Here is a 25,558-nt window from a genome sequence, read left to right as displayed (position 1 = left end):
GGTTCACCGGGAACCTCGACTCTCGGGTGTAACCACCGGAATGATTGCTCCTCAGTGCAAAATTTGCCGTGTTGAACTTCCTTTGTTTTGTTTTCGTTATCCTTTTTAATACAAGCTTCGCAATTCATTTTTATTTTGTCAATTCTCTTTTGTCCTAAGTCAGTTATTTAGGGTTTCTCTCAGCGTTTGCTTTTCAGTAGTGCTGTAATTTTCAAGTGGCATGTTAATTTAGTTTACCATATGGTGCATAGAATGAATGTATAACAAAATATCTCGCTGAAGGCAGATTTCGTGCTAAATTCTTAGTTGACTAGGTTATTTTTCGTTTACATCGTTTCGCCCACTATTGCCCCTTTCGATATGCTCTGTCAGAGTTAAAGGCTAACTCGCTCGTTCTCCCCGTTATTTCGAGCGCATGCACCATCGTGCTGCGTCAGCCTATAGGAAAGGCGCGGCGCTTTTGTTTTAGAGCGAAGCTTTGTGTGCGATTATAAGCTATCGAAAGCGTTTAATGCGTGTTTTCTTGGCAATCTGGGAGAAGTAAATGATGCACCGAATTTAAATTAGGAGGGAATAGGGGGGAGTATTAGTGGTCATGTGAGAGCAAAAATTGAAGTTTATGGGTTAATTAGGGAGTCCAAACGAAAATTGCTGAACACTTGTTTTTATTTTTTTTTTATTTTCTGTATAGAAGCGCTACATGAAACATGTAGACAAAGTTCCTTTACTGTTCTGGGAAACTTTAGGACTTTATAGTTAAAGGACTTTATAGTTAAAGAGCATGGACGAGCGTCGTGAATTATGTGCTCAGACAGTTTGAATTGTGTAGCTTAATTAGGGGCTTTAAAAATGACTGCAAAATAGTCGTTTGTTTCCTCTTTAAGAAATCTGATACGAAGCCTGTATTTTGTTCGACCGGTGTCCTGGGGAACTGAATGTGGCACCAAGTTGACTACTTGGTAGAAATAGGGCTTAAATCTAGGGAAATCAAAGCTTCAGTTTATGGCTAATTATGGTTTGTGCAGATAATTACCGTATAGTACTCGCTTTCTCCAAATGTTCAGACGATGATGCGAAGCACGTAGGTTTTCTCTCTGTAGTAAGTGAGCTGAAAGTGACACCTAGTTTATCTTTGGTGGGATTAGGGGACATGCTACAAGTGATGTGCAGGCGTAATTTGAAATTGCTTGGGTTAAATATGGCCTTTGCAGAAAAATTACTTGCGTAAGCACGACAGAGATCGTCTTGTTCTTACAGACCTCTTGGGTGATATATAACTTGCACTAACTTAATATTTAGCGAAACAAATGAAGGTCACAATATGAATAATTTGTTTGTGTCCTGAATTACAAGGCCAGCCGACGACACCGATGGTTATTGGAAGGACAAAGAAGACAGAGAAGTAGTACCGAAACCACTCGGCACCAAACTCCATCGCTTCTGGATTGGTCTTTCTCTGTTCGCCTTCCAGACTTCACTCCGATTTTCCAGGTGGAATTCTCAGCCTTAATTCTACCCTTGCGCAAACTGCGTTTTTCCATGACAACCGTGGTAATGATCACCGATTCATTATCGTTGTGCCCCTCTCTTGCTGCGTCTGGTCATTAAAATAAATTAAGTACTTTATATTTACTGGTTCCACGTAATTTGCAGATAGTAGGTTCGACATGGGGGCCTAGACACCAAGGCATATACTCGTACTTGAATGAGAGAGAGAGAGAGAGAGAGAGAAAGAAAGAAGACGTTTATTGATTTAATCACAAATGAATATATGCCTATATAAAAAGCAACTCCTGTGGTGTTTTAATCGAGGTTCCTAGATTAGGTTAATTGTTTCGCTCCTTAATAGGTAGAGCAGCAAGCTGTCGTGTATCGCTTTATGGTGGGCAGGGGTTCCTCCCGGAGGGGTCTAGTCGTTTAGTGTAACGACTGAGCTCTGTAGCCCAGCAAGGCAGATTTGGCGGATAGTTTGGCTAAGTCTTCCGTTGCTGCACCTGCGTTTTCTGTCCTGCCTTCAGACGGGTTAGATCCCTTCGGTAAGGTATCTTTTGACGGCTATTTTACTTCAGTTCAGCGCTTACTATTCACCTGCAATACTTCTATTGATCATATTCGAAGCAAAGTGTGAAAATGTGCGGTTTAATTACGGGCATTAGAAAATTAATAATACAACTGCTCGCAAGGAGTGACTTTGATGGAAATTGAACTGTCAATGAATCAATCATTCAATCAATTAGTCAATCGAGAATTTTATTTTTTGATACGCGATATAAGGTATTTACCACCTCTGCCCATAGCCCTCATGGGTAGACATACATATGTGCGCATGCATGAATGTCAAGCAACGTACTGCGAGGTGAACAGGAGGGAAGCAATAAATACGCAGTAAAGGAAAGCGTGACCAGATGTCACACACATTAACGGTGACACGCACGCACGCACGCACGCACGCACGCACGCACGCACGCACTCACTCACTCACTCACTCACTCACTCACTCACTCACTCACTCACTCACTCACTCACTCACTCACTCACTCACTCACTCACTCACTCACTCACTCACTCACTCACTCACTCACTCACTCACTCACTCACTCACTCAAGCACACACGCACACACGCACACACGCACACACGCACACACACACACACTTACGCACGCACGCACTCACTCACTCAGTCACTCACACAAACACACACACTCTCTTAACTTACACACCCACGCGCGCACAAACATAAATAGAAACACACACACACACACACACACACACACACACACACACACACACACACACACACACACACACACACACACACACACACACACACACACACACACACACACACACACACACACACACACACACACACACACACACACACACACACGCACACACACACACACACACGCACGCACGCACACACACACACACACACACACACTTCGATGGGGGCGAAATGCGAAAACACCCGTGTACTTAGATTTAGGTGCACGTTAAAGAACCCCAGGTGGTCCAAATTTCCGGAGTCCCCCACTACGGCGTGCCTCGTAATCAGAACTGGTTTTGGCACGTAAAACCCATAATTTAATTTTTTTAACACACACACACACACACACACACACACACACACACACACACACACACACACACACACACACACACACACACACACACACACACACACACACACACACACACACACACACACACACACACACACACACACACACACACACACACACACACACACACACACACACACACACACACACACACACACACACTCACGCACATACACAAACGCACATACACCCACGCACACACACACGCGCACGCCACGAACACAAACACACTCACTCACTCCCGCACGCATGCGCACAAACACACAAACACACACACGCACACTCACTCACTCACTCGCTCTCACTCACTCACTCACACAGACGCACACGCACGCGCGTGCGCCCACCTACGACCGATTGACCGCCGTCTTCGCCACAACGCAACGCTGTTAAGTTGAAAACCTGCTTTAAGTTAACCAACAAACAGCCCGCACACGCCATCGGATTTGATCCACGTGTCAAAAAGTGGCGTTTACTACAAGCGACGTGCTAGTTATAACATTTTTAACTTACCTTCATACGACAGCTTTTAAATAGCCAACTTTGGTTCAACGATGAACCTAAGCGCAATACAACACTGAGGTGATGATCGTCTGGCTTCGCCACAGCATAACCATGTACGTAGTGCGAAAAAAAAAAAAAAACATGCTTTAGGTAAAGGAACAAAGTTTTTTTCCACGGAGTACGGTAGATAGGAGTGCCGACTCTCCATATAGCGCAGTCCAATTGATGTCCTGCCGATCCGGGATTCGAGAAGAAACTCATAGGTGACGTTGAAATTTAGTGCGACCGAGACAGCAACTCAAGTGATACCGCTTCCAACAGATGCGCGACGCTGTGCCTTCAGCCTCTAGCAACGCGGACAATAACCCGAGCTCTCGGCCCATTTATCCAGCTGCAAAATAACGAGCTGACACCCTTCCATGACTCTCACGTTTCACGCGGCCTGCTTCGGTTTTCGTGATGTTGGCACCGTCCGATTGGTCCACGGACATCGCTCGTTCTCGCGCAGTAGTCGTTGTACGACGGCGCGCACATCTAGCGCTAGCAGATCGCCGAGAAAGAAAAGGGCATAGAGCACGTTACAAAGGCACGGAGAGAGTACTGTAGAAAGCTAGGCGCATCGCGTAGTAAGGGCATTAGTTGGACGCGCCAAATGGATTGCAAGATAGGCAAGTCGGCGCTCCTGTCTATCTTCCTCCGTAGCCTTTACGCAAGCATCCTCGCACAGAAATTATACACTAATAGACAGCATCAAGGCATTGATAACCGGTGGAAGGGGCTTGGCGGGTTGTAGCTTTACATGAGCTATATAGTGTTTTGTGACGGTTTAGTATGCGTCGCAGGAAGAAAGAAAAAGAAAAAAAAAAGAGAAAAGGATCCAAACACAAATGGAGTGCTGCAATGCACAGGAACAGCAGTACAGTTTGTTTTATCTTCGTTCATGTACTAAACATGCTGCTGGGGCGTTTCTTCAAAGCCCGCAATCTGCCTTTATTTGTCTTCTGTAGAGTGGACAGTAGACTGGTGCACTTTCAGTAATGCGTGAAGTGCGTTCATTAACGAAGCAATGTTGCGAGTTGCGCCGCCGTGGAAAGAGTTACTAATTTATGACGCATTGTGAAATGTATAAGCATGTTGTAGTCCAACATTGCCGCACCTCCCTATTAGTGATATGACAAACCCAGTGCCGGATTAAGAAACTCGCAGACTGCTCTATACGCGGCCGGGTAAATTGAAATTCTGGTTTTAATGCGTATTCTGACGCACGCGCAGGTGCAAATCATCTTGCGCAGAAAATCAGCTTTTATGCAATACACAGAAACAACAGAATTCAATACAACTTACAGTTCAGTCGGTCAGTGCAAGGTAAGAAAAATACATGCCAGTGCTTTCAAGGGCGTAGCAAAAAAGCTTAAAAGAGCTCATTATGGGTTTTCTTTCTTCTTTGCACAATTACGGATGGAAAACCGCTTTCATCTATTTGGCACTCAGCATAACTCGGCACTCAAAAAGTCACTCAAGCGAGCTGAGTGCACCGGCGTTGCCAGCAGTCCGCGTTGACGGTTTGCTGATGTTTGAAGTTTTTGCTCGCATAGATGGTAATGTAGCGAAAGAAAAAGGAAAAAAAAAATAAAGAGAGAAAGCATGGAGAAAAATCTGCTTTATAGTTTAAGGAACGAATGGCACATTCACGTCGTCGCGTTCCCACTAGCGGCATTTATTTGAACAGATATGCAAGTCGAGCATTTGTTGTTGTTGTTGTTGTTCAGTTCAGTTCACTGCAGTCAGTTTTATCGGCGGTAGGACTCGCTTTTCTGAGCCATTAGTACGAGGATGAAAGCAGCTTGTTCATTTCTCTGATTATTAGAGCACGACTTTTCATCCCTTTAAACCCCTTCCCCCGTGTAGGGTAGCAAACCGGACGTGCTTCTGGTTAACCTCCCTGCCTTTCCTTCTTTTTTCCTCCTCCTCCTCCTCCTCCTAGAGCACGACTACGGTCAAGCACTTCGACCTCTGATTAAGGACGTCGTTCCAAAATCCATGTGCACATCCCAGATATAGTGGTACACATGGGCTGTCGACCGGCTGCTACGCCGTTTGCGAAATATATCAGGAACAAGCAATCTTTCACGTTTCAGTCTCACCTCTTCTTGTTCTTCTCACAGAGCTGCTAGCAATCCTCTGCAAGAGCTTTCTGGTTGCACCATCGGCCAGCGAAATCGCGCGCTGTAGTCGTGGGCAACCGCTGTGGTCAGCTTTATTGGTGGCAACATCAATGTAAAAAACCAAATACGTCTAAACAGCCTTGCAGCTTCTAGAAGGGGACCAGTGATCTTGCCGAGGAACAGCAGGTTATTCGCAGTGCCTCTCATTGCATTATCTGCTGCGCTTTATTACGGCACGTCTAGCCGGGTGCGCGACGAGTTCGCGTCCTCGCCGGACCTGTAATAAAAGTTATTTCACTCACTCACTCACTCACTCACTCACTCACTCACTCACTCACTCACTCACTCACTCACTCACTCACTCACTCACTCACTCACTCACTCACTCACTCACTCACTCACTCACTCACTCACTCACTCACTCACTCACTCACTCACTCACTCACTCACTCACTCACTCACTCACTCTGATCACATGTACACGAGCTTGGTCATATCGAGAGGTTGTATATTTCCGTCCGTAAAAACGACTGAACTAGAGGACGTCTTGAGTGATTTGGTAAAAGGTCCCTTCCTTCACTTTTCCGTTATCTTACTTTAGTCTTTGCCTCGGCGTTACGAATGCGACAGTCGGCAAGTTATTTAGGATGAACAGAGAAGCACAAAAAAAGAGTCTGAGGTTATAATAAGTTAAGCTATTGACGGAGAAGTGATCTCGAGATCGGTCTTGGTGTACGCCAGGGGACGCTGAAGGCGTAACTGCCGGGGAATGAGCGCGGCAAAGCCAGCGGCGCGTATGCTGCATCCCCCGGCGCACCTGGTTATCTCCCGTCCTCCTTTCACCCTTCCGCTCGCCTCGTCCATCTCGGCCCCGACAGAGTCGAGGATTCCGCTTTCCTCAGTGAAGACGTCTCCTCCGAGCAGGCAGCGCCGTCGTCCTCTCTCCTTCTCTCTGCGTCCTCCCAACCCTCCCGTGTTGTGAAAACACCGGCAGCAGCAGCAGCAGCGGCGGCGGTGGCGCGGGGGCGAACGAGCCGCGGCTCGGAGGGGCGACCGTGGGTGTGCGCGCCGGCGGCGACGACCGAGACCGCTCGATGGACCGCGCAGGCGCGCTGCTACCTTCCGAAAAAAAAAAAGCGGGTCGGGCGCCTCCTGGCGCCGGTTGGCAGCAGCAGCAGCGACGACCGCGGAGGCTGCAAGCAGCAGCATCAAGCGGCCATGGTTCCTAGGCTGCGGCGATCGTGGTCGTCGACGACGACGGCAATCGTGATGGCGGGCGGCAGCATCGGAAGTTCGGCCTTCGTGTTTCGCGCGCGATGAAGAAGGCGGCGACGACGGGCGGCTGGCGGCCGGCCGCCTTGTGTGTGCTCCTGCTCGCGCTGGCCGCCGGGGCCGAGTTCACGCGCCTCAGCTCGCGCACGGTGACGACCAAGTACGGCGCGCTCAAGGGCTACATCGAGACGCCCGTGCCGCCCGCGCCGCCCGGGACGCAGCAGCAGGGCCAGCAGTCCTCCCGCCAGCAGCAGCAGCACCAGCAACTGCAGCCCGTCGAGGTGTTCCTGGGCGTGCCGTACGCGGCACCTCCGACGGGGGCCATGCGCTTCATGCCCCCGGTGTCGCCGGCCCACTGGAGCGGCGTGCGCATGGCCGACCGCCTGGCGCCCGTGTGCCCGCAGCGGCTGCCCGACATCGGCTCCGAGAGCGAGGCCGTCAAGCGCATGCCCCTGGGCAGGCTCGAGTACCTGCGCCGCCTGCTGCCGCACCTGCAGCGACACAGCGAGGACTGCCTCTACCTCAACATCTACACACCGGCCATCGGTCAGTCTTGTGTAGTGTGTGTTGTTGCGCCCGCATGCCAGCCTTTCTTCCTGGCTTTCCTCTCTCGGGTGCGCGCCACCCACCCGCGCGCGCGCTCGCTCCGTTGAGGTGACGGGCAGATGGATCTACCCACTCCGCGCACCCGCAGAGAAACGGGGTCGCACGAAAGGAGTCGCTGGCTCGTGGCGTGTAGCGCTAGCTGGGTCGGTCGGCTTGTTTTCGTCTTCGCTTCTTTTATGACTGCCTAGGAACGTGATGTAAGACTGTTTTTGTGTGCTGAAACGTTCGGGGGGGGGGGGGGGGGGGGGCTAAGCCGTGGTATTACGTAGCTCATGTAAAACGGTAATAGTAGTAGCAGGGTGTTTATTGCTGGAAAATGTGAGTTTCGGAAAGGAAAAGGAGAGAGGATCAAAATGTCGGTACGTTCAGCTTCACGGAAGTGCATTGTGCGGCGACGCGAGCATTGGGGCATGGGGCGGCGATGTTCTCCTAATTCTGCTGGTATTTAGTGCAAAACAAAGAAATAATTCGGAAGCGCTGTAATAACTGACAAAAGTGACGTTCTCTTTGTACGTTTTCGTCTGACAGATACCTCATTACTATGGCGTGGGCATCACGCTGCCGTCTTCTGACAAAGGATTGTTTTGCTCACTGTCGTGGTCAGGGCCGTTCTAATTTCGAACAATCATTTGCTCAGAGCGCGCCATTTCGCCACTTCTGTACGGTTTTACATGTCTTATCAGCGCCGACCGACCTCAGAACAAGTTTCACGAGTACCACTTTATAATCAACATTGCCCAGGACCTCTAACGTCTTTCACTGTATTCGTGACCGACACGGTGAAGATATGGGAGCTAACCGCTTGACTGGTTGCTGAGATGGTACTCTGAGCAGAATGCTATTTCTACACCAAATATCAGTGTAGTGTTTAGACGCCGTCTGGTACAGCAGGCCGGCCAACAGTGAACAATCCCACCGCCTCTTAATAGCTCTCATCCTAGCTAACTTTGATCGTTGCAAACAACTATGAGTTCGTGGTTCGTGTCGGGCATGCATGTATTATTAGTGAGAGGTTGGCTACATTCAAGGAACAACTTTTCTGGCCTCAAACTCTTTGCCCTTTAATACTGCGACGCTTAATACCGTCACACATTATGATTGATCAGATAGGGTGCCGAGGATGAAAGCACAATGACATTGCTATACCTTTTTAACGAGAAAGAATATAGAGAAAGGGAGCGAAGGAGAAGTGAGGTTGATTAGGATTTCTCCCGGTTCGCTACCCTACACCGAGAGACGGGAAAGCGGGCACCAGAGCGCGCACCGTCAGAGAACGCCCGAACAAAATCAGAAACCCAAGGGAAGCAGACACTCTCGAGCGCTGATTGCCTTTCCGTAAGGCCTGGCACTTTTCTGGTTCACGTCGTTCAGAAATCGAGGAGACAAATCAATGCAAGAGCACCTCATCCTTCTTCTTTCTTATTGTCAGAAAAAAAAAAAACATACAGTAAAACTGATGACTCCCTCCCGCATCTGCGATTGACGGAGGTATCGGAAGAGAGTACCCGGAGAACCATGCAGTGAGCGTTTATACTTTAAAGAAAAAAAAAAAGATGCCCGATTCCGCAGCGAGGAATCGACAACAGCGATATTTTGAAAGCTGTTACAGCAGCAAAGCACCTTAAAAGGAATATAAATCAGAAAGAGTGGGCGAGAGAACCAGAACAGAAACCGCCTCGAGGCTTCGTCGGCACTGGCTTTTTGCCATCCACCACCCATTCTTCGCTGTTACGGCGTTGCGAGATTTTCTTGCAGGCTGGCGTATAGCATCTCGACTCCGTGGAGTCGTTTCGCGTATCGACTAGCCTCCGCCAGTTTAACTGCGCTCCAAGTCGGGGGCGCTGGTAAACCGCGATTGCTCTGCCGAGGACAATGCGAGAAAAGAGCTGAACAAACAAGGCGTTGGGGGAGTTGCGCGGAAAGAGGGGCGCTTTTTTTTTTTTTTTTTTTGTTCTGCCACCGGGCCGACGACGGGAGGCAGGGTTCAGGCCGTGTGCGGCCCGGAGACCGTATAAGCGCCGGCGAAGCTTCGTTCGAACGCGGCCTTTCCGCGCCTCATTTGCATGAGCCGCACAAGTCGCTCGTTCTTCTGACGCTGATTAAAAAGAAATACACGCTGAAGGGGGGGAGGGGGGGAGGGCGAGCGCTGGAGTGTGTTCGAAATAGAAGCCACTACTAATCGAATGCGCGGCAATACGCGACGCGAGAGGGACTGGTATAATTGTCGACGGGGTCTTGCTCATCCCATTGCTTTAATTTCTCGAACGATCGATGGGTGCTGAGATGAGGGTGCCCTTTCTTTGGATTGAAACAGAGGCTTCCTTTACTCGTTTCCTGTCTGTGGTACGCTTGGGCGTTTCGTTTGCACTGCGAGAAGTGTTTCGCATGCTCGGTAAATTACGCCGTCGTAAACGGAGACAGCGCGAAGAGACATCGAAAGAGGCGGTATTCATTCTTCAACGGTTAACTTAGTAGCTGTTGTGAGCGCTAAAAGGCGTTCGGACTCTTTGTGTTATAATGTCCAAGTTTCACGCTAACCGTTTATAGAACTAGCATGATATTCACGCCAGAGACCTTAGCACGCGACATAAAGCACCGTTCTCTGGGATGCAACAATTTCTCTTAAGGATAAGTTGACGATAAATAAATGTCACACTTCTCCATCGATAGACTGCGCTTTTATCACTGTACGTAAGGAAAGTGATATCTCTTGTCGTAATGATATTCTGGGTTTGCCTAGGGAATATAAGCCTATATACTCTCAGTCGTACGCTTTTGAACGGAACCGTATTTACACGGTGCGTGTCTAAAGAATGTAGAAGTGAAGGAAAGCAGATGACGTCGCGAAGGGATTAACGAACATCTGAAAAGAAACCGCTGGTGGTCACCTGCATGAGTGTCAAATACTAAACACAAAAAATGTAGCCGCAAGATCCACCTCCAAGCATAGCCAACGCACATGCCATGTGACGACAGACAGACAGACAGACAGACAGACAGACAGACAGACAGACAGACAGACAGACAGACAGACAGACAGACAGACAGACAGACAGACAGACAGACAGACAGACAGACAGACGGACGGACGGACGGACGGACGGACGGACGGACGGACGGACGGACGGACGGACGGACGGACGGACGGACGGACGGACGGGCGGACGGACGGACGGACGGACGGACGGACGGACGGACGGACGGACGGACGGACGGACGGACGGACGGACGGACGGACGGACGGACGGACGGACGGACGGACGGACGGACGGGCGGACGGACGGCACACTATGCATGCTCACTATTCAAACACACACACACATTTCGCTCCAGTCAAAGTGTGAGAGAGATATGCTGGAAAGATGAAATAGACTCGAAGGTATTGCCAGCTCCGATACTAAGCTAATATGTATATTATGGTAGGCAGAAATAGCTGTCGATCCGATATTAACGCAATGAAAAACAAACCTGTTAAAGACATGTTCAGCGCTCGTGGAGGCGCTTGGTACTACTGCGCTCCGTCAACTCCTTCCTCCTCAGCGGCCGTCCCTATTCAATTATTAATTAACTCATTTCGTAGTTTATAAGGCTTCGGCCTGTGATGATGATGATGATGATGATGATGATGATGATGATGTGCAGCGTGAGAATATACGACGTATGGAGAACGTAGATGCCCTGCAGAGCTACACACGCAACTGAACTTTTGGTGAGCAAAAAAAAAAAAAAGGCACAGAAAATTCACCGACGATTACGATACTCCCTAATGTGAAATTTGAGCGCAGCTCTATAGGTGTTTTCATTTCGCGATATATTGGCTGGCGCGGACAATCCGTCTCGTGCGGCACGTTGCAGACGGAGCGAAGTGTGGCGCGACTGCTTCGCTAATCTGGAGATCGCGAGAGGCAGCACGTGCTTGACGGGTGGGCGCGATTAACAGCAGCTGCCACAGACAGACCACTGCTCATGCAGCGCTTTGCTTCCATAGAGAGGACGTGCCCTACTCAGGCGCCACCTCGTAGGCATCGTCGTCGCAGAGTCCGTCTTGCGTGGCACTACGCTCTTCTTCTCACGCTTTCGCCATAGCCTCCTCCTCCGCTTTCCGCCTCATTGGTTCCGCTGTACCCTCCTCCTCGCGTTCTCTTCGCTATCGCTGTCTTTCATCTCCCGCTGCGCTCCGCGTTCGCTTTCATCATTCGCTGTGCTCGTTCGCTCGGTCACGAGGGATGACGCCGACCCTCGCCACAGGAACGCTCGCCCAAGAGCTGCGCTATAAAATGCCGCTTTCGCAAGGATCCCACTAAAGGAGGCAACCAACAGAAAAAAGACTGCGCTCCGTCAACTCCTTCCTCCTCAGCGGTCGTCCCTATTCAATTATTAATTAATTAACTCATTTCGTAGTTTATAAGGCTTGCGGCCTGTGATGGAAACAAGTCATAGTCGAATGGTCACACCACGAAGGAAGGTAGGCCGCACCGTATACCTACCACAGAAAAAAAAGGTAATTAACTGTCATTTGCTGCTGTCCATTTGTGTAGTCAGTGCGGTGATTTTTCGGTCTTATTCCTTTACCTTGCTATAGGATGCCACTATTGCCTCAATGCGCGCACTTGGGAACACACTTTTCGTTCGACAAATTAGCACTGCAGCACACTTTTATTCTTTCTTCCATGATGTATTTTCTGCGCGAGGAACAACCGCGGTCAGTTCCTATGACACCACCAATGTTCCTATTTTGCCCAATGACATACAGGTGTATGTTCGCAGACCTCCCGTATATGCGCGAGCTTAAGCTTTAACTCGATCAAACACTGCGTGATTATTCTGCGTTCGCGTGACACCCACGTTGAATAACGTGGATAGTCCATTAGGCCAACCGCTGACACACCGCGGGCCGAAACTTCGACCGGAGGTGAACCCTCCGTGATCCTGTATATATCTTGCCTTTCGCGATGTCTTTCCGGAATTCGAAAGCGTCGATCGCATGCACGCAGTTGCGGCTTCGAAAGACGCCGCGCTTCCCAGCGGTGATCTTCCTTTCGCATCGCTCGCGTTTTGCATTTGCGACGCGTGTCACGGAAACTCCGGCGCCATCGCGAGCATGTCCCGGAAAGAGAGGACACGCCGAGGAAGTGAATTCTAACCACCCTCCCCACCCCCTCCTCGCTTCCACGTCGCGTCCTATAGCGATCGAGAAAACTTCCGGCGGAAGAAGCGCGCGCGTAACGCCCCATACATCGCATCCCACTCGCGCGTGGAATTCGCGAAAGTTCAGAGCCGTGTCCGTCCGTGCCGAGGCCTTATACCACGCACGCCCCTCCGCCCCCACTCCCCCGCTCGCCCACCGGCCACGGATCAATTTTGAGCCACCGATAAAGCTCGTCCCTCGAGGTGAACGGGAATGACCTACTTTAAATGGACAGGGAAAATTAGTTCGGCCTTTGCGCCTTCTCGGCAGCGGCTACGGTCACGCATTGGTTCTGTTTTGCGGGTGTAGGGCACGGAAAAATAGGATAGCGTTTGCTACAAGCCGCACGCGAGTAATCAACAAGCCGAAGAAGAGGAAGAAGAAGAAGGACAATAAAAAATGCGAGTCACACTGGCGTCATATGTCACTGTATAGTCGATAAGATAAGAAGCGACGTTGAGGCAGAAGCCACAGAGCTAGATTTCTGACTCGACGCAGCGGCAGGCATGGGGCTCTTGCGTTGCCCAGGGGGCGCTGCAAAAAATGGTGCTAAAAATGTGCCCTCAATCCAAAACTGGGTAGTACCAAGCTCGGTCGTCTGCTTCGGGAAGCACGTTTACAATATGGACCCGCCACAGCGAATATCGGGCGCCGAAGATTTTTCCATGGGTGGCATGCTGCGTAAAGGCAAGAAATTATGCAGCGCCGAATATACGTGTACGCCGTTCAAGAAATAAGCGGCGAAGTTTTAGCACGGTGTCAATCGCAAGTGAAGCGAGTCACGCACGTGCGAAGTTGAACTTCAGTTAAGGTTTGCACGCTGCTAGATTCAGGCGCACAAACGCGAGGAAATGCTTTCTATAAATGAATTCACAGCAGCGATAAGCAGACATGTGTACGGAACTGCTCGAGCGCACGACGGTACGCGCCCCGACGGCAGCGGTCTTTCAGCATGCCGCGGTGTACGAACTGCTCGAGCGCACGATCGTACGCGCCGCGACGGCAGCGGTCTTTCGACATGCCGCGAAACGGCGGGTCTCCTACAATCTTTGTTGACTGCATACCGCTAGACGAGTAATTATGCCTGCGCTGTAGTAGCGGCCATCTGTCCCTTTAGCAATTGATAAATAACTGATGCAATGCATATAAGCTCGCAGTAACGTACGTACGTGCGAATCGCGCTGCAGCGCGAGCTCGTGCGCTGCTCGCTTGATGTAGCTTTTAATGACAGCGCTCGAACATCGATGTGCTGTAATCAATACTACCTTGCTGTGCTGCCTCAACGTGCTGGCTTGAGGTCAAGGATGAGCACATTCAACTCTCTAACCTGTGCTGCTCGTAGTGGGGTAGTGAATGTCACCGAATCAGCCCGACCATTTGCGGTCATTTGCACACACCTGGTCACTTCACCACTTCGCACCGGTCGAATTGTTAATTGTCGCTGTGGCCGGGTCTCTAATCGTGAATCACCAGCCATGTCTGCTGCTATGTCGGTCTCCCATTTCGCTTACCCAGCGCGACGAACTGCAGTTATCCAGCGCGCCCGACGCTCCACTTCGTGAGGCCTTGAAGGAAAACGGTAGAATCTGATGTTATGATTCAGGCCTTCTTGTTCATGGCAGCCCACGACGCAGCAGTAACGACGGTGACGCTTTTTCGAGGCTGAGCTAGGTCTCTCCGGATCGGCGTCGCGATGTCTTCTGCTTCCAGCATTACGGCACACGGAGAGTCCGTTTTCGTATAACTATTGGCTGCGGCCAGCTCGCAGCCTGGTCGCCATGGTCTGTGAGAAGCGACGAGCCTTTCCGCACTCGAAACAGGGCAGAAAAAAGTGCGAATTGACGCAAAACGCGGGCTAGAAACGTGCTTCGCCACAGCCAGGGCTCAATGCTATACAAGCTGGTACTACCCAGATGACGTTTTTCGCTGCCACCAGGCGCCGCTACTATACCTCAAACTCCAGCGCAAGACGCCCATTGGGCCTTGGTTTCTCTGGAAAGAGAACACAAGGCGTATAGGTGCTATAATCGAGTGTTCTAAACCCTTCGAAACGCTATCATAGGGTCTTTATATCGTTGTGATTTACATTTCAACGGATTCCTTTGTTATATTCATTGCTACTTGTTTCATCATATTCGTTTTGTTTGTTTGTTTGTTTCTTTCTTTCTTTCTTTCTTTCTTTCTTTCTTTCTTTCTTTCTTTCTTTCATTCTTTCTTTCTTTCTTCTTTCTTTCTTTCTTTCTTTCTTTTCTTACTTTGCTGAGCAGACAACGACGTCAGTTGTCTGCTGAGTGCTAAGCACGGTATCGGAAACCGCTTATGTCTAAAACGTTCCGAAATATTGAAACCCCATCTATGGATCACGGGTGTTCACGTATTTTCTGTAAGCTGATTCGAAGCGGGTGAATCAATTTCCCGAAATACTGTTGAAGATAACACTCGTCTTTCGCCTGCTCATTATCAGTGGTGGCAGACATCAATGTGTGTATGACAATCACTGATTATCTACTCAATTTACGAAGATTGACTTTTCAATTTGTTACTTGAGAAGTGTGATTAAATTGCGCATTCGACGTTGGTCATGGCTGAAGGCATGTCCACTTAATTGGAATACTGAGATTATACATTACGAGATATTCCTCCCCGAACGTGCCGATTCGAAGTATTCCTCTGCAGACGTGCGGAGATGCATTTTTTTTTGTGTGTTACACTTCTTTCTTTTTCCTTCTCCCCCCCCCCCCCTCTCTTTTTCTCTACAACGCCTGCCTTCTTTGCGCGCTGCGGAACAAAAACTACATGAGACACCAATGTATTTCGTGGCGTATTTTGGTGGCGAATATCTCGAGACTGCTGCTACAAGTTTTGAAATTCCTAGTAACATGCTTTAAACGCGGTTTCGGTGCAGCATCACGCGCTGCATGGCTCAGAAGCTGCATGCGGGCGCAAGTTCGGTCTCGTTGTGCGCGTCCTCTTGTTCAGTCGTGCCATCAATGGCGACCCACTGAACGCACACATAGCTTTTGTGTTTCTTTAACATTCCCGAAAGGAGACGCTCGGGTGGAGCGATTGTCCGTTACAGGCATAGGTAGCGGTACGAGGTACGCGATTTGTGGAAGAGAGATAAATAAAGACTGAGCAGATGTATACAAAAATGCTAGAATGAAAAACATGTATAGCATACCTGATTAACTCAAGCAAGCTAGGTGACTATTTGTCACCGCCCCCGTTTCAGAGGAGATGCCAATAAATCATCATCATCATCATGTCGGCAAGTCTGGCTATGCTATATATCCATGCCTGCAGCCAACACTCTTCCTCCTTCTTTTCCAATTCTGCAATATCAACATCTTCTTTAAAGTGATTAATCAGAAGTGCATTATTCAGTTAGGGATTATCAATAGTTAGTAATTGATAATAACGCATTCGCTGATGGCCGGTGCCATTATTAACGTCCTTCTCCGCCCCTTAAGGAAAAAAAAAAAAAACATCACAGCGCCGTTTTGAAAATAACTGGACTTTCGTTGAAGCAGGCGGTGTATTCCGCTTCATGGCGCGTTAGTCGAGAGTTCTGCACTCGTTAAGGTGGTATTACTAGAACACGAATAGTTTTTAGTGGAATAGCGGGCGAAGATCAGCAATAACGATTTAATACCCCTGAACACTCCCGTCCCTCGAGGCGTTCCATTATAATCCTGCCGCTTTTTTCGAGTCGATCATTCTGCTTCGTTTTGTCTTCTATACCGCACGCCTGTCTTTCTTTAATTCTTTCTCTCTCTTTCTCTTTCTCTCTCCCGATTTCTTTCTTTCCCTCAACAAGCTTGTACGTTTCTCTTGGCACTCGATTGGTGCTAATACGATTAATTGCGTAGAGTCACGAAAGCACCACACGGCGGCGCATTCGTACGCCATTATAGAAACGTAAAAAATGTGATCGCGAGGCGTCAGCAGCCGTGGATGCTTGTTCGGTGCCTTGCAAGACAGGGCGCGTATTTTGAATGCGCGCTAATTCCAGTGAAGAATAACAACCACGGTGCTTTCTAGCGCACGTCGCTTTTTTGCTTCCTACCGCCGTGCACTCCTTCTTTCTTTCCTCGCTTGCTTCATTCTGTCTTTCTGTCCTCGCTTCTTCCCTTCTTTCTTCATTCTTCCACAAGCCGCAACTCCCGAGTTCCTAATGATGCGACTTCTGTACCGCCACCACTATAGCTGTTGTTCGACCCGCTGCTTCGGCCGGTTTCAGAGCTTAGCCGCGCGAGAATACCATATGCCGAAAAACGCGTTAGAAGAAAGCAACAGCATCAGTCCCAGAAAAGTCGTGCTGCTGCTAAATGGTGTTTGCCAAGAGCGCGGAATGGAGGCGCCGGGGTGGACATTTCCGGCCTCTGACGCCGTTTAATGTCTCGCGCAAGGCGTCGGACACCTGAATTATTCCGCGTAAGAGGCCGTAAGCGCCAAGTGTTCCCTGGTGGCGATTCCTCTCAAGGATTGGCCTAGCCCGATGCTGCTTAGCTTCGGTTGTCTGACGAGAACCGGCGCATTCAGGCGTGACGATGGCTAAATGCAGATTGACCTTACGCATACGATCTTGAAGGGCCACTGAATGAGAATATTTGGTCACGCTGTTCGGGCAAAGTACGCTCCTGAGAACTTGCTGCATGTCCTTCGTGACTACAGCCGCTGCTTGTCAGAGAGACAACCTCTGAAGGCCGCACGAGACTGTCAGCGCCACTGGAGCTTGTAACTACTGCACTTTGTCGGCCCGTGTAAAAGCATCAACCTGGGCGTTGCGCATTACGAAAGCGCTGCTGGTGTTTCCAAGTTACACAGGCCTTAACGAAACTAATTTAACAGCTTTATAGTGCATGTGCGTATCTTTGTGTATATGGGCTGTTTGCGTGTGTGTGGGTGATTACTGTGTATGTCATAATTATCACCCAGTACCCGGTGATGAGCTAGGCTAACATCTCCAGCTTGTCATCGAAGTCACCACTATTAACGCGGGATGACGCTTGGTAAGACAGAACATACGCAAAAATGAAAAATGGTTGGCGACGCCGCTCTAATGTTCCCATAGGTATTTTCCGTGACGTCAGTGATTTTGGTAGCGTCTACTTCTGCCTATATACTTAATTGTTAATCGTAAAGAAGGACGGCATTGCATTCCAAGGAAATGAAAGAATCAGCCCAGAAAATGTCAATAACTTTCGCTGCACAGCCCAAATAAAAAATAAATGAAAAATAAAATACCAAGAAAGTACTTTGAAATTGGTGATGTCGCATTGACGTATAAACACTGAGACTTTGGCGTTAACATCAAACCAAGAACTTCGCTCGTTCGTAAGACACACGTTACGATGGGGGCTTTACAGCTATGAACAATTGCAGCCTGCTCAAAATCTCAAGCACATAATAGGCAGTGAACTGAATGCAGAGCTTCTAAAGAAATTGCCGAGTTCCGGGCTGAATGTGCGAGTTGCAGTGACAGTGATATATCTCGCACAACTCTGAAAACCTGCTTTATGTGAATCGTGCTTTCCTTGTTTTTTTTTTCTTGCCTCAACAGTGTGTGGAACAGAGGTTTCACGTATAAACTATTCTCGGCAGCACTAATCTTGGCAATAATCTAACGATTATATAGATGGAAATGCATTGTTTTGGGACGAATATGGCGGGCCGGCTTCCTGGCTTCAACGGAGCTCATCCATCACTCTGCGCATGCGTCGTAAATCAGGCGAATTTAATAAAAAAAAAAATACACGTGCAACACACGGTCCACGAGCGTATACCTCTAATTACTCGTGGGTGGATGATTAATTGTTTTTGCCGAGTGCGGCGTAAATAGTACGCGAACGCAGCATGCACACCGGTGGCATCGCACTTGCTCCAGCAGACACGTCAAAGAGCGCGACAGAGACCGATCGAGACAAAGGGTTCACAGACAGACGGAGGCTTGAAGTGATCGATAATGGGCGAACAAGGGATGCGTCAGCCTTGAGCAAACATTTCGACAAGAGAACTTGTCATCGACGAAGACACGACCCGCTGTCGAAACATTGGCTCGAGACTGAAGCGTTCCTTGTTGGGCTGCTGTTGATCACAATAGAGGCTGGCGACACAATATCTTCGATGTAATGTGCGGAAGACCTGCAGTAAATAAAGAACGAAGTGCTACGACGGACATCGACGAGACGACTTCAGACACGTTCGAACGAGCCAAAAGCCCTTTAATAGCTATCGCCCTATAAGAAACATAGAGAGATAGAGCAAAACAAAATTAAAACAAAGCGATTTAGAAGAGAAAGAAACGTGTGTGTGTGTAGGGGGGGGGGGGGGGGAGGCAGCCCGAAGTGAAAATGGGAGCAGAGAGATTACTGCCATAGGATTTGTGAAACAACGCATCTCTCGCCTTGTTGCAGTTACGGTCTTCTAGATAAGGTTGGCCAAGGCGGCCTGAGAACCGGGCGGCACAGCCAGCAAATATATTTTTTCTTCTTTCTCATTATATTCCTCGCTATTCGGGGGAACGGCATAGGGCGATGATGGTTGGGCTAGACCGTAGAAAATCTCCAAGCAATCTGCTTAGTTTGACCCGACAAGTTAAACTTCCGTCACGGATGTTTCCTTACGGAAGAAGAGAGAGAGAGAGAGAGAGAGATAAAAGCACGCCGAAATCTAGGAAGCCTTTTTGCTGTTCACGTGGACAGTCCGGTTGCTGTATCTGAGAAGACCCTACCCCGTCCGCGCCCGGTTTAAACGAACGAGCTTCGACGAAGCTGCAGGCTTCGCTTTTTTTCCGTGGTTAGCGGAGCAAAACACGGGGTATATAGTTTAACCGACCCGTGGCCCCCCGTTCCGTGTGGCCTCGATGTCTTCTCATTAAGCAGCTAATAAGCGCGCGTCTTGACTATGCAACGCCGTCGATCGATATTATACACCTTCCCTAATCGCATCGTATATTTTCCCCCGAACAGGTAACTTTTTTATTCATGCCTATGCACCCCCTTTTCCGTCGTGACGGAACGCCGGTTCCCGAGACGAAGGCCGTCGTTCGGCATTAAAGCTGTACTTCTTGCGCCGGCTCCTAACGTTGCGACGCACGCACATATTTATTCCTTTAATACTGTTTACACTCCATGTATATTAGCTCTGTCATGCGACGTGCTCCAGATTATCGAGATGAGCGCAACAGTAAACTTACCGTCTTTAGCCGTTAGTGTGCGCGTTAGGTTACAGAAAGCGTCACTCACATTGCGGTAATGTTTCATGCAATTTTCACGACAATCAGTGCAAACTGCGGCCAATAAGTGGCACTGATATGGGGTGAGTCTATAGCTAATTGTATAGCGAGAAATTAGGATAGTTTGTGTTCGTCCATCTTGCAACGCGCCGTACACGAGTGAGTATTATTATTATTATTATTATTATTATTATTATTATTATTATTATTATTATTATTATTATTATTATTATTATTATTATTATTATTATTCGATCTGAAAACATATACAATAAACAGAGAAGGAAATAGGAAGGGAGCAGGCTGGCAAATGCCACCGAGAGGGTCACCGCGTCTGCCTACCCTTTAGGAAAGATTGAATAAAAAAGTAAGTTTAAGTTGAAATTGAAGGAGAAGGGAACCAAAGAGGAAAGAAACAGCAAGATGACAAGTCGCAAAGACTAAAGTAAACCAACAACAAAGAGTGTGTCAGTAGGAACAGAACGGACAAACAAGAACAGACAAAAAATTTAAAAAAAAAATCAGAAAAAAAGTGCAGGTCGTACTTATTACAAAAGAATGTAGAAAATGTATAAATACAAAATAAGCAAAAAGGTTTAGTCTTTCGCAAAGGGACTAAACAAAGGGACAAAGGGGGACGTACTATAGACAGCCTGTACAATCACTTAGACCAAAGTGAGCTCGAAGAACAGGAAAACATACATGCAATAAAATATGGAAAATTACACTTTCTTTGCGTGTGTCACATATCAATTGCGCACCACGTACCGACACACCGAGATAACATAGCTGCTCACGCGCGCATGCTCAGAAAGCGCAGTTCTTTTTCTGTCAATGAAAGAGACAGTGCGGCAACCGCGTCACGGTCACCATGTTGCGTTTAAGCAACTTCCAGCCAGTCGAATACGGGACGAAGAAGCGACTCCCCCCAGTAGCAATAGCAATATAACACAACCCTATCATAAAAAAAAGCCGGCAGATCCCACGTCCTGTGGGAATCGATGTTATGCGAAGCAGTGTGCGGTGAGCCTACCAAGTTAACGAAACAAACATGAGAGCACCAAGACGTAGGCGGCTGCTTCATGACTTAGATGACACGCATGTCATGACATTGATGTCATGACCTATCATTTATGTTCGTCTACACTCTTGTCATAATATGCCAATTTTGGTACGTACCAAGTTAACGAAACGACCATGAGAGCACCAAATCGTAGGTGGATAGATAGATAGATAGATAGATAGATAGATAGATAGATAGATAGATAGATAGATAGATAGATAGATAGATAGATAGATACTGTCGAAGTGGCAAATGTTCGGCAAGAAATGCTTCACATTTAAAACATGGAAGGCAGGGACACTCGCGGCCATGATCAGCTAATTGCCCATCTACAGACTTACGTATATACTTTATTTTGGTGCTTTCTCATGCGTTATAAGGCAGCGCTCCACGAACTTGCTTGAGAAGTTCAGTCTGCTTATAAGTTCAGTTATATATCTGAAACGACTGCCATTCGCGCATTTATCGGATAATTCCACCGTGAAATTTCTCACGAAGGCTGGTTCTCAAAAGCAACGAGCTAATGCATTATTCGTTCATATTATATCTCTCTCGGCCCGTTTCTCTTCATTCCATTTTACTAAAGAGCCGAATGTATCGCGAAAGCGGCAGCGATTCAGACTTTCGCAATATTCCCCATTTTTAGGGATGGTTTTCAAGTTTGGCGAAGCCGAAGGCACGTGCGCGTGTTTAATCTTTAATGACATCGCGCGCTCGCGCGAAAGCCGGTCGGCGCGCTGCAGCGTTGAAACCCGGCGCCGCGAAACGAGCGAAGTGCTCGGTTGGCTGCGCACACACACGCAGTACTGTACCTGCATGCCTGCAACCGCACTAGACACGAAACCAGCACGGCTTCGTGCTGCGATTGCTTATAGTTGCGGGGGTGCAGGACGACGTTTCTCTATATACGCCGGAAACAATGGAGCGCTGCTGGCGACTCATTTAGGCGGCGGTAACAGCGTGTCCCGTGTCGCGCTCCTCGGTGGAGCACGTTCAGAGTGGCACCGAGACGACCAATCGCAGTGGCTCGGTGGCTATGCCGTTCTGCTGCTGAGCACAGAGGTCAAGGGTTCGATTACCGACAGAGGCGGCCTTATTTCGATAAAGGGGGAAAAAAAGGAAGAAGAAAGAAAAACGTTCGTGTACTTAGGTACGCGTTACAGAACCCCAGGTGGTCAAAATTAATCCGGAGTTCTCCGTTAGGGCGTCTCTGTGACAGCCTCAGGGTTCAAGTCAGCTTCGGAACGGTTAAACCGGATGAATCAATCATTCGGCATCGGCAAAGGCCGGTGTTCCCGTGAGAAAAGCCTCGCGAAGAAAGACGCAGAAACGAGAGACTGATTGATGGCGATGCCGTAGTAAACTTATCGAACTGTAGGTTGCGTGATGAGCCACAAACACTCTACTTAACGAGTTTTGTTCGGTTCTGACGTACAAAAGACTACTCGAAAACGCGACAAATGTTTTGAAATTTGTGACGTCACACTGAAATATGTAACCTACGCTGCGTATTGTGTATAAAATTCAGAATAGAGAACATTGTCTCTTTTTTTCTTTTGTTTAAGTTTACTTCGCTAGTAACCAACATTTTCCCGCCAAATTATTGAAAGTGCAGTCTTGAAGGAACGCTTCGCCAGTGTGAACTGAATTAATGTTGCTTTTTAACCTCTCTTTGAGTGCTTCATTGGGATCGTGCAGGCGCAGCGTTACTTATTACAGTGGTAGCCTGTGGCAAGCACTTTCCAGCCGCAAGTATAGGCCTTTGTAGAAGATCTCCCCGATGACTATCGTAGCCATACGACTGCTTCAACAGCAGAAAGCATGGAGCTTGAATGATTGTCGAAGCTTAAACCACCTCTTTGAATTGAATTATGGGGTTTACAGCGTCCAGAGACACGTTCAGTGTGTTACATGAGAGACGCTGTTGTGGAGGGTTCGGTTCTGTAAGGTGCCCACGAAGCGCGGTAGACGAGCGTTTTTACATTCCGCCTCCATGGGAATGCGGCCGCTTCGTCCGGTAATTGAACCCACGACCTCGTACACAGCATGCACAATGCTATAGTCACTGAGCCACCGTTGCGCGTAACCCTTCACTAAAAAAATAATAAAAATAAATAAAAATAAAAAATAAAAAAGTCGGATGCTGTACAACCAACCAACGTTGGCTATAGCTGTCACTTAACAGGTTCGGTTAAACTACATCCTTTCGAAAGCACTGTAGCCGTGAGGACGAGAAAAAGTGAATACCAGTAATAAATCTTACCTAGTACTTCGTGAAGCTTCTAATCTAGGTACTTATATCGTTAAATAATTTTGCGAGGCGACAGACTTCACACTAGCAATTTAGGTGTGAAGTTGTTAGATAACTTTATTCTATTTTTCTTTCTTTCTTCCTTGCTTTATATTTTTTAATAGCGGAGCTGTCTAAGCTCTTGGTTAGGCCGCGTAGTGCGAACAAAAACTATGGGCCGATCCTGAAGGTAGTGCAGAAAGGGTCCGAGCGCAATGGCGCACAGCCCCTGTGAACTAGCGACTGCTGTTTAAGCTCGAGGATGGTCCGTCGAGTGTACGCCGCAAAACCTCCACCTGGCGATGACGTCACCATGCATCGCCTAGCAACGCTTTCGCCCGAGGTACGCCGACCGCGCCGAGCCTCACCACAGCTGCATGAGCCGTGACGTCATCGCGCGCGCCGCATCGCTTCGCCTTATATAGCTTTGCTTAGCCATGGCGTCACCGCGCCATGCGGAGTGGTTGCCGCGGCTGCGCAGACACGGAGCTAAGCCGTTACTAGGGTGGCTACCGTCATGTCACTGCGCCGACCCACGGGATTTATAGCTCCACGTCGCCGCCGGCGCCCCGCCGTCTCCACGCCGAGCACATCGCCGTGAAGATGGGGCGGCCGAAGAAGGGCGTCACTCCCGAAGCAAAGGAAGCGCGGCGCGAAAGCCGCCGCGCCGCTAATCGAGAGCGAGTGAGACGACTTCGGTCCGATCCCGAGTATCGTGTCGCGCCGCCGAAGCGGTGGCGAACCGTCGGTGATTCGCAAAAGATCCGGAGTTACGAGCCCGCGAAACCAAGCAAAATCGTTTGAGCGTTCAGAAGCGTCCAGATACTTAATGACCTAGTGTTAGTTGCTCCTTGGGCTGTCGATGATTCCGGGGTGATCGTGCGCTAAACGTGGCCGAGTTTTGAAGCATAACCTCGCAGAAACTTGGCCGAACCGAGGTAAAGCTAGGTGGTTTCGCCAGCTTCGCTGTATGCCCAGTCTTCGCACCACTAGTGTGAAGCTGCCCCTAATTTTTCTTCTTTTATTTTTTTTACGTGATGTGCATTTCGATGGGGTGGCGAACAATTTTAAATGCACACTTCTTTATGCCTACAGTTACGCTGATGGAAGCGTATAAAGTATGCCAGTGTCAGTTCCTGCAGTGTCGAAATTTACTAATTTGCTCCCAGGATCGTTACACATAACTCTTCGATGCCTCCTTCCTGGCTACTCGCGAAACTTGCGAAATGGGGACGTTCGTGGAAATTGCGTGTTTCGCGAGAGCTTGATTGAACTATTTTCGGGCGACGCAATTTTCGCCCACTTTGTTTTCCCAACAGGAAGCGGTGAACGGGCGAAAAACGATCGATACAATTTTTTTTTCTCGCTTGGTCATATGGCTGCTCTGCTGCTTCCTGTTGCGAAAACGAGCTGCGGCTTGCGCCTGTTGGCATTTCATTTTTAAATTTTTATAGAGACTTGCCATAAGGCAAGGTATGTGGCATACATGTACGCTGTAAGGTCTCTATTGTGTATGAATTCAAGTAGCGTTTTCTGGCATCTATTGTCGTGTGCACAGCGGTTATAAGTAGACGTGGTACTGTATAATAGCGTAGGCAGGTCTTGTTAACTCTACATGCATTCCTCGTGCATTCTTAGTCAACAAGTGCGCCAACTACGAACTGTGCTACCTCATTACGAGGTCCGTTATGATGGATGATGATGTGTAAGATTTAATGACACAAGAGCCAGGTCTGGCCAAAAAGCGTCAACGTTGCGATAGGTGCTGCAAAATGTAATAAGACCGTCCGTATCACTGTTCCTTCGTTATTCTATTGTGCATGCACGGATGAATGGATGAATGGATGGATTTATGGATAGATGAACGGACGGACGGACGAACGGACGGACGAACGGACGGACGGACGGACGGATGGATGGATGGATGGATGGATGGACAGATAGATAGATAGATAGACAGATAGACAGATAGATAAATAGATAAATAGATAAATAGATAGATATATAGATAAATTGACAGATAGACAGACAGACAGACAGATAGATAGATAGATAGATAGATAGGTAGATAGATAAATAGATAGATAGATAAATAGATAGCTAACGC

General features: G+C 48.5%; 1 protein-coding gene across 5 annotated transcripts in view; it reads left to right on the top strand.

Moving 5' to 3' along the window:
- Positions 1-6,927: 6,927 nt before the first annotated feature.
- The window catches only part of LOC119440723 (neuroligin-4, X-linked), an 87,033-nt gene continuing 68,402 nt past the window's right edge, over positions 6,928-25,558 (top strand). For 3 of the 5 annotated variants that reach the window (XM_049662337.1, XM_049662339.1, XM_049662336.1), the window contains exon 1: positions 6,928-7,613. In XM_049662337.1, the coding sequence (XP_049518294.1) occupies positions 7,112-7,613 (502 nt within the window). In that variant the 5' untranslated portion in view covers positions 6,928-7,111. The remainder of the gene's footprint in view (positions 7,614-25,558) is intronic. The other 2 variants (XM_049662338.1, XM_049662340.1) reach the window with 1 other exon arrangement.

Source organism: Dermacentor silvarum, chromosome 2 (assembly GCF_013339745.2).
Source record: "Dermacentor silvarum isolate Dsil-2018 chromosome 2, BIME_Dsil_1.4, whole genome shotgun sequence".
Taxonomy (NCBI): domain Eukaryota; kingdom Metazoa; phylum Arthropoda; class Arachnida; order Ixodida; family Ixodidae; genus Dermacentor; species Dermacentor silvarum.
This window is presented reverse-complemented; position numbering and strand designations above follow the sequence as displayed.